A 10,434-nucleotide genomic window follows, 5' to 3' on the forward strand; every position below is an offset into this window, starting at 1 on the left:
GGAGAGAGGGCGGCGGGCGCTGCCTGCCGGGGCGGGCGGCAGCAGCAGCAGCGGCAACAGGAGCAGCAGGAGCAGCAGCAGCAGAGCGAGTGGCGGCCGGGGCTGCCCCGTCCCTGCCCGCCGCTCCCTTCATGAGCCGCAGCTCGGGGCCCGGAGGAGCGGCGCGGCGGCGGCGGCGGAGGGAGCCCGGCAGCGACTGAGCATGGCCGAGCGGCGCGGGCCGGCGGCCGGCGGCGAAGTTGGCGGCGGCCGGTGCCGGTGCCGGTGCCGGTGGCTGCTGCCGGTGCCGCTGCCGCTGCTGCTGCTGTGGGCGGCGGCGCTGCCGGCCGGGGGGCAGCCGCCCGCGCCGCAGTACAACGGCGAGCGGGGCATCTCCATCCCGGACCACGGGTACTGCCAGCCCATCTCCATCCCGCTGTGCACCGACATCGCCTACAACCAGACCATCATGCCCAACCTGCTGGGCCACACCAACCAGGAGGACGCGGGGCTGGAGGTGCACCAGTTCTACCCGCTGGTCAAGGTGCAGTGCTCGGCCGAGCTCAAGTTCTTCCTCTGCTCCATGTACGCGCCCGTCTGCACCGTGCTGGAGCAGGCCCTGCCGCCCTGCCGCTCCCTCTGCGAGCGCGCCCGCCAGGGCTGCGAGGCCCTCATGAACAAGTTCGGCTTCCAGTGGCCCGACACGCTGCGCTGCGAGAAGTTCCCGGTGCACGGGGCCGGCGAGCTGTGCGTGGGGCAGAACGCCTCCGAGCGAGGCACCCCCACGCCCGCCTTGCACCCCGAGAGCTGGACCAGCAACCCCCAGCGTGGGGGCGCCGGCGGCGGGGCTGGGGGCTCGGGGTCCGGCGAGCCCCGCGGGCGCTTCTCCTGCCCGCGGGCGCTGAAGGTGCCCTCCTACCTGAACTACCGCTTCCTGGGCGAGAAGGACTGCGGGGCGCCCTGCGAGCCCGGCCGCCTCTACGGGCTCATGTACTTCGGGCCCGAGGAGCTGCGCTTCTCCCGCACCTGGATCGGCATCTGGTCTGTGCTCTGCTGCGCCTCCACCCTCTTCACCGTGCTCACCTACCTGGTGGACATGAAGCGGTTCAGCTACCCTGAGCGGCCCATCATCTTCCTCTCGGGCTGCTACACGGCCGTGGCCGTGGCCTACATCGCCGGCTTCCTGCTGGAGGAGAGGGTGGTCTGCAACGAGCGCTTCGCCGAGGACGGCTCCCGGACCGTGGCGCAGGGCACGAAGCGGGAGGGCTGCACCATCCTCTTCATGATGCTCTACTTCTTCGGCATGGCCAGCTCCATCTGGTGGGTCATCCTCTCCCTCACCTGGTTCCTGGCCGCCGGCATGAAGTGGGGCCACGAGGCCATCGAGGCCAACTCCCAGTACTTCCACCTGGCTGCCTGGGCAGTGCCAGCCATCAAGACCATCACTATCCTGGCCCTGGGGCAGGTAGACGGGGATGTCCTCAGCGGCGTCTGCTTTGTGGGCATCAACAACGTGGACGCGCTGCGGGGCTTCGTGCTGGCCCCCCTATTTGTCTACCTGTTCATCGGCACCTCCTTCCTGCTGGCCGGCTTTGTGTCCCTCTTCAGGATCCGGACCATCATGAAGCATGATGGCACCAAGACAGAAAAGCTGGAGAAGCTCATGGTGAGGATAGGCATCTTCAGCGTCCTCTACACGGTGCCGGCCACCATCGTCATTGCCTGCTATTTTTACGAGCAAGCTTTTAGGGAACAGTGGGAAAGGAGCTGGGTCACGCAGAGCTGTAAGAGCTATGCCATCCCCTGTCCTAATAACCACAGCAGCCATCACCCACCCATGAGCCCTGACTTCACCGTCTTCATGATCAAGTATCTCATGACCTTAATCGTGGGCATCACCTCGGGCTTCTGGATCTGGTCGGGGAAAACGCTGAACTCCTGGAGGAAGTTCTACACCAGGCTCACCAACAGCAAGCAGGGCGAGACCACCGTCTGAGACCCCCGGCCGGGGGGCCGGGCGGGCGGAGGACCCGGGCTCTGCCCGCAGAGCGCCTGCCGTGCCCCGATACCGGCCGCATGCTCGCGCTTATCCAGCCCCAGCAAACTTCAAACTTTGCGGACTGCTTGTCGTCCTGCAGGCGACGGGGAGCAGAGGAAAAAGTCAGGTGGGAAACTCCTGCGCTTGGGACAGACTTGTTTTTTTTTTTTTTTCTTCCTCTCTCCTCTCTCTCACTGTCTCCTGTAGGAACTGAACGTACTGTAAGGTTGGGGGAGAGGGATGTAAATAGCCTCTGTAAGATTTTGTAAGTATATTTGTATTTAAATTACAAAAAGTCTCACTTTTTTAATTATTTAGGACATTTTTAACCCGTTTGCAGATTTTGCTTCCTCGCCCTCCCCTTTTTTTAAAGAGAGAAAAAAAAAAAAAGAGGCATTGGATTTTTATTTTGTAGGGCAGGATGGGGAAAAAATTACCGGCAAAAGAAACCAAAACAACCCCCTTTCTTCTCCCCCCCACAGGTTTTGTAATGGCTTTGCTTGGAGTTTCAGTTGCATGAGCAGCAGGGCCTGGACTGAGGCGGCTGTGACTGCCTAGGGCGCCTCCCGACACGGGCTGGGTGCTGCTCCCAGCCTGCCAGAGGTATGTGGAGGTGGAGGTGGGGTTGGGGAGGAGCGCCGCTTCCTGACGGCCTCCCTGCCCCACGGTGGGGACAGGGCAGCCAGGACAGTCACCCGGCCACGCCGTGGGGACATGGCCACGCTGTGGGACCGCGCTTCGCCATGCCTCGGCCAGCCCCAGTAAAGCCAAGCCCTGCACGCCCGAGTCAGGCCCTTCTTTTGGAGGGGGGAAAAACAATGGCCTGCCCTGCTCGAAGGTGTGTCCGGCCTTTTTCCGGAGAGAGAGCATCGCCGTGGTGCCCTGTACAAGGGGGGCTGGCTGCTGGCTGCCCTTTCTCGTTTTTTTTTAAATTTATTTAAATGCACCACATAGTTGAAAAAGAGTTGGCAGGTTTTGTTTGGCTTTGGCCAGGAGTTGAGGTCGAATACCGTCTGCACCTGTAGCATGTTGGATGGCTTCAGAGGTGAATGGGGACGTAGATATACCAAACTTCCTTTTTATTAAAAAAAAAAATAAAAATTTATTTATTTTTTTTAAACCCACCTAATGAATTTTCCAGTCATCAAACTGAGAGGTGTCCGCTCTGGGTTCTCCCGTAGAAATGAGATTATTGGTCTTGTCTGTCACAAGGTGCATAGTTCTGGGAGGAAAAAGATAGAGCCTGACTGTGAATCTGAACCCGGGAGTCAGTTGCAGCTCCTGCTGTCATCACGGGGCAGCTTGTGCATGTTCACATTCTTCTGGTAACGAAAATGTTGAGGGAGAACTACCTGGAACGCCTTGCTGCCCTGCTGGTGTTTACTGAGGTTAGCAGAGGGTTCAGTGCAAACAGGATCAGGAAATATGAGCTCAGTAAAGAGAGCTTCATCAGAATAAAATGCAGCATTCAGATTTTTTTTTTTTAATTAAATCCATAAGCTGGCTCTTCATTTTGGAAGCATTTGAGCCATTGCCATTCTTCTGAATTTTAATTCATTGACATTTAATTCATTACAAATTATGAGGGTGTGATGATTTTTTTCAGTAGTAAAAACAAAGGAAGGGAAAACAGAAAACCAGAATGTCTAAGTACTCTGGTGGGATGTTAGTCCTTAAAGAGCCTCTGCTGTCTTTTTTTTTTTTTTTTTTTTTTTTTGAGTTCAGTAATAACATCACATACTACAAAGATTTGGTATCATGTGTGCAGTATATCTACTGCCTTGTATTCTCCTGGGTGTGTGGGATTGTACTTCTTGTTACAAAAGAAAAAAAAAGGTTAAAAATGAAATGTAACTTTCAACAGATGCATTTGAATATTTAGTCCTCTGTATGAAAACCAGCAGAATGCTTCTCTCCTGATTGTATTGTTTTAAACTTTTTATATTACAAATGCCTGTATTTAGGTTCATAAACATTATCTATGGCTACCATACCCTGAAATGCAAAATTATTTGAATTTGGTATGCATTTATTTCTGTTCATTATCACAAGATCATCTATATTTATAGAGGAATAGAAATTTATATATATTAAATACCATATTTTTAATTTCTCTGAAATAAATGGAGGTTTTGTACAAAACTATCTTGTCCTTTTACGTATTCCTCTCACTAACTCAAATGCTGTGTGAAAGCAGTGTGTATACTACAAGATGTGTGGGATTCCTTTTTTCTTTTCTTATGTTGAGTTCACAGTAACAAGCTGGAATTCAGTGTAGGAATTCATTGTGCTTTTTGGTTTTTATCTCTGGGCTGGTCTAGATTAATCCTTCAAAAGAAGTAATGTAAACTGTTCAAGATCTCTGACAGGGTATGGTTGGTGGTGTGAAATCCAAGAAGAGATCTGCTATATGGCCGGAGAAGAAAGAAGCTCACCAGTTGTTTTTTTTCTTCTTGTTGTTAAAGAAAAGGGTCCGCTAAACTTAGCCTTTCTTCTCCCTTTGCTGCTAAAATAATAAAAAAAGATTTTCTCACTGCTCAAAAATGACACTCAGATTATGTTGCAATATTGTCAGAATATTTTAATGAGTAAAATAGTTTTGTTTTCCTGAATTTGAACTGTTTGGTAAATCCAGAGTTAAATGATATGTTCATGGAAGGATTTCAGCTTTGTGAAAACTAAACACATTCTTAAATGTTTCAGTGCAATGCAATGCTTTTTTTTTTTTGCTTTTTTTTTTTTTTTTGTAAATATTCATTGTTCCAAGTGCCATTCTGGAAGCATGGTTTTCTGAGGAAAGACTGGCTAATTATGACACTTGATTTCTGATTTCAAGTGTTACAAGATGATACAGCATTTCAATCTGTAGAGCTAGAGAAAGATGTAAATGACTTTTGGCACGTTTACTTTTTTCAAATAGTGATGCATAAACAGCTGTAGAGAAGTAAGGGAAGCTTAAAAAAAAATTCTGCTCCAATGATGTGAGACAAGAGGATGGAATTTTTTTCATTATTTTTTTAATTTGTTTTACATAAACGTAGTTCCTGCTTTCCCTGTTTTCCACATTTTTTACAAGTTTTTTTTTTTTTTTTCCTTCTTCAATATTTTAGCATTTAAATTTGTACTGGTCAGCATGCAGCTAATAACCTGAACTACAAGCCATTCAGTTTCATTTGCAATGGAATTCTTTTTGGTCAATGTATAATTACATTTAAGCCATTCTGACTGATCTGTCTTCTTGCAGCTGAATGTATGTGATTTCTTTATGCATGGGAGGACACATTAAATTGTAATAGAGACTTTGCATTTGTGGTAGGGATGGGAGGACCAATTTAAAAAAAAAATACTTTTGAAAGATCAGTAATGGAATTATAGTTTATTTATGAAGTAAAATGTTGCTAATATTTGCAGTTCATGGTTTGCAACAAATATGGGCCCTCTTCAAAGCTTGGGAATTTTTCCGTAGATTGCAGAGCTGAATTCAGTGCTAAGTTTTCGTTATTTTGATAAATACACTAGAGAGCACAGTATAATCATTCAAATGGCTTGACTCATATAGCAGGAAAGCCTCACTTTTTGTTTGCTAATTTTTATGAACTTTCACAATGCTGTAATTTGCAAAGCTCACAGTCATTACTGAATGCAGTGGTGCCATCTGTGAAACTTCCCTACTTTCTTATGCTTCTCTTTTTCAACACATTATTTTAGCCTTTTTACTAATATGGTACAGAGGTGTCCTTTGCATGGGCATGTTGCAGTGATCTCTGATGCTTTACCTCTCTCTAAAACCAAATCTATCCACTGCTCTGGGGAATTTAGATAGGATTTTTTACAACACCATCTGTATAACTGATGTACCTTGTTTTCCTGAGATAGTATCACTGTCTGAAAAGAAGCAGTGTTGCCCAGTTCTCCTCTTGTCCCTGATGAGCTGGATAATGTAAGAACAAAAACTGTAGTATAGCAAAGTTTCTTGGTTTAGAAGTACTTGTTAAGGCATTCCTTAGTCAACAACTTTGCTGTCCCTCACAGGATATATTAATAGCTTGAAATGAGGAGGCAGTGGGAATTACCAAGTTACTCTATCCATTCCACCGAAGAGAGCTATAGCCTGGAGAACTGGGGATGCTGATTTACTGTTCATCCTTCAGTAACACTAATGCTCTTTAATGTAGTGGCAAATTTGTGGTATTGGAATGAAATTATATGCTGTTTCCATAACAAATCCTATTGGGAAGAGGAAGGATTTCTGGTTAGTTCATTTTGTAATGCCCCAAATTTCTAGTCCATGCATGTATTTTTCATAATGTTGCTTCTTCCTTCCTCCCTGCCAACTGAATGGAAAGGCTGCAGTCTGCAGGGCCTAAATTCTGCCCCATGAATGGTGCCCACCTTTCTGCTGCCATCTCAGTAATTCTTGTTGGGCACAAGTGCAATTACAGGTGGTGCTGAGGATTTCTTTCATTCAAATGGATGGTAGTTGCATTTTTTGTATTCAAAGGTATGGAAAGAGGCTTCTGTAAATGCATAGGATGAGTATTTTTGAAAATGGGCTACAGGCTAATACCTCATCTGTCTTTTGTCCCTCCCAGTCACAAGAGACAATTTCCAAACCAACCTGATGATCCTTTTGAAATGTGTGCACTCAGCAGCCAAACAGGGAAATCTGTCATGGTTTTGGTGTGACATGGGTACCTTACAATTATTGATAGTACTTTTGCAAAAAAAAAAGTTTGCATTTGTGTATCAACTTGCCCATCCCAGTCCTGCATGGCATCAGAAAGCTTCAGCTGAAGCAGAATTTCTCATGACAGCTGAATAGGTGATATGAGGTTAAATTGCTTACCTGTAAAAATAAGGAAACTGAGGTAAGGCTCCATTTTCATCACAAACTGACCCTCTAGTGCTCAAACACTGGAATTGCAGCGCATTTAATAGAAGTTTGCAGTGATAGCACCACAGGAGTATGTGGCAATGCTGTGTAAAATCAACCCTAAATATAAACACCTCCTTCTCCCCACCCTACTTTCTGTTATTTTTTTATTAATTATTGTTTGCATTTGCCGAACCAGAGCACCGTTGTTCTGCATATTATGCAAATGTAGAACAAATAGATAATATAGATTCCGAATGCGAAAGTTGATTCAAAATCTAAGTCCTTCTGCTGCATGATTCCATTAGTGAGGGTCATTCTCTGGTCCGGAGCTGTGGGAATTTCACACATAGCTGACTTGCTGTAGTCTACAGGTTGAGTTGGAAGGCTTAGGCAATGATTCACATTCATATGGAGAGAGGGAATATTGCTTTTCTTGTTTTAGATTGAGCCCCTTGCCTGTGTGTTTACCACACAGAAATGTCACCAGGGAAAGGCTTTGTTCTGAAGTTCCTGATCAGTTTTGAAATAGTAGTACCATAATTTTAAAAATAGGTTAGAGTGGGTTTAGTAAGTAAGGCTTGGTGGTTTAGGCTTAGGCTTTGCTTTGCACAGTTCAGTTTTTAGAAGTCCCCAAACACTTTAAGATGTGAAATAACTGTGTAAGGACAAACTAAGCACGCAAGGATTGGATCCTGAACACATCACAAGCATTTGAGACCCCATATTGATTTGAGAGTAGCCCAACAGCTCTATTAAAGCAGACTAGATAATATTATGTCCTGTAAGAAAGAAGAAAGGCTTAATTGCATTTACGTAGTCATTTGAGGTCAGTAATAACTCCTTATATGAACACTGAATGGAGATGCAAATACTGTTTCTGTCATGAGAGGGATTTCAGTGAATTAGCAAAATAGTCCCTAATAAGCAATATATGCATGTGCAACAACTTGCAGATAAGAGCAATACCACTTTGACAGTTTAGTTGTAGAAAACACTTACAAAAATTTAAATATTTTAAGAAAACATCCTGATTTTGTAGGCCTTGACAACTGTGTTTCAGATCTCAACTTGTGTTTAGTCTAAACTTCCAGTGTAACCACATCAGAGAGTCTTCCATGCATGAGGTCTTGCCCTTGTTTGCATTCAAATCAGCAGCATTAAGTTGCTTATCTTGAGGTTGAATAAATAAACTCTAGTCTTCTAGTCAGACAACGCTTAATGAAGACCCGTGTTCAGTCATCAATGTCATGTGAAATGCTGCAGTTGGGAGACCCCACAAGCCCTGCCTTCTCCCCATATCCCAAGGCTTTGTAGCCATGCTCGTAATACGGGATGTGACGTGACTGCACATAAGTGGGATGTTCATGGTTAACTGTTAAACTACAATGCAAACTTGTGTTGGGAGGGTTGCATCAGCCACCATGGTGTGCTTCTGATGGACTATCTTAGAAATAACTTTTTCAAAAATACACAAAAGAGATGGACTCTTATCTGCAATTAACTGACTTTGGGATAGTTTCATTATCAATGGTCTGCAACATCTATTAAGATGATGTTGGCTAGCATGTAAGGCTGCCACAGTTCAGTAGTGCATCGCATCAAATTAAATTGCTTGTGTTACATCACCAGAATCCCTTTGGGTGAAGGGAAACAGTATTTTAGTCTATGTCTAATAGAACTTTGCTAATATTAGCTACTTAATGCAGCTCAATTTTAAACAGTCATTTGTCATGGGACATTTTGATGACAAAGATTACAAGAAAAATAAAAGTGGCCCTGTATCCCTGAGGTGGGATGTCTTTATGCTGTTTTGTTGCATACTTGTCTGTATAATTCAGATCTTTTATGACAGTTTTACATTCTGTGACTCAGTGTTGGTCACATTGCTGTATTTGAGACTGACAATATGACTCATCAGTGCCGCGTGACTTGTCATGTTGCCTTCTTCATATTAATTACTATTGCGTTCTCACTGGTAACTTGTTTGACATCCGCTACCATGCTTAGAGTACTACAGAAATGAGGGATAGCCCGGTAGCCACAGGAGTTGGCAGTCTGTTTTAGAAAGACAAGAGCATGTCAGATCTCCCCGGTAGCTTGCTCACCATTGATATAATGCCTGCTGCTCCATCTTGGGCACTTAGGCACCCTCCTTCCCTCAGAGGTGACATTTGTTTCTTCTGTGAACTCCACGGGTGTCCTACTGGCAAAAGCACTAACGAGGGCGTGCTGAATTGGCCCGTTTCCTTGGCTAACCAGGTTCCATGTTGGCTCTCGTTTTGTTTTTCCCCCACCTACCTGGGGTGGAGGCTAACTGGCTGCCCTCAATCCCTGCAGTTGACAGAGGAAGTTCCCGGCAGTACACTCCATTGCAACATCCCTAGCTGGCCTTCTGTGGCTCCTCTTCTGCTGCTTGCTCACCCATGCCATCCCTGAAGACTCCACTGGAAGTTGTATTGCCCTGACCACTGCCAGAACACAGCTCATTCAGTTACCAGTTTATTCCCGAGGACTGACCAGTGCAGCATTCATCACAAAGTCATTGTTGGCCAGAGAAGTAACTTGCTCTGGAGTTGTTCAACAGTTTCTTTATTCACAACATTTTACTCTGAAGTACAAGCACAAATACTATCTGAAAGGAGCTGATCTTGAGTTAATACTGGAAGCGTAGTGTGAGCAAATAAGGATTTTCCACTTGTTCAAATTCAAATATGACTGCATTATGATAAATTGGCTCTGTATAAAATTGAGCAGAAAAGGGTGCAATCACACCTTCATGATTGCCTTCAGGAAAATGAGTGTTTCATTTATAGCCTACTCCTGTACAAATGCATGTAAAGAGGAAATAAAAAGGAAAAAGAAGAAAAAAAAATAAAACAACCTCCAGGTGGGCTTCTCAAAATATTTACATAACTGAAAAAAATTGCAGAAGAAACAGCTCATCACAAAGTCAGATTTTAGTGTGACTCTTGTTAACTTTTCAGTACTTCTTTGTCTGTAATGGTAAAAGCTTCACTTTTATTTTCTGTGAACACAGAGGGGAATTAGTCACTTCTTAGCATGTAGCCCTCAGTTAAAAGTCAAAAAGCTTATTTATTTATTTCTTAATTAAAAAATAATAACCTAGTAATTCAGAGAGAAGTGAAAGAAAATTTTGGAACATGCTCAAGGGGTTAGTATTTTACAGGATTGGGTACTTCAGTGTTAGTGAAATTATTAGAAACAAATGGTGTGCAGTCACAAAGGTAAGGATATGGGATCTGTCCCATGCCAGTCACAAGCTGCAACTGGCATTGCTGTAACACGGTGGCTGAGCATTGTCTTTGCTTCCTGATGTAAAGGCAAAGTTTAGCAGCTCCTGAGGGGTGAAGCTTGAGTCCTAAGCCCAAATGTGACAATGGTTACATCAGCTGGTAGACCTGTCACCCTGGGTATCGTGCTGGGGCTCCTGTCCCACGGTGCTGAGGATAGAGAGAAGCAGAGATGGGGGTCTGGGAAGGGAGGAGGCCGCAGCGCGTGGGTGAGGATAGGTAAAGGAAGC

The 10,434-nt window shown here is 45.4% G+C and overlaps 1 protein-coding gene across 1 annotated transcript; it reads left to right on the forward strand.

Annotated features, from left to right (window-relative positions):
• Nucleotides 1-202: 202 nt before the first annotated feature.
• FZD1 (frizzled class receptor 1) lies at nt 203-2,068 on the forward strand (the record flags this gene model as incomplete). The annotated part of the gene is made up of 1 exon (XM_084282686.1): nt 203-2,068. One exon carries the CDS (start codon nt 203-205, stop codon nt 1,973-1,975), a length of 1,773 nt encoding a protein of 590 aa, XP_084138812.1. The 3' UTR covers nt 1,976-2,068.
• Between the last annotated feature and the right edge of the window lie 8,366 nt (nt 2,069-10,434).

This window comes from Netta rufina, assembly GCF_964035555.1.
Source record: "Netta rufina genome assembly, chromosome: 2".
Lineage (NCBI taxonomy): Eukaryota > Metazoa > Chordata > Aves > Anseriformes > Anatidae > Netta > Netta rufina.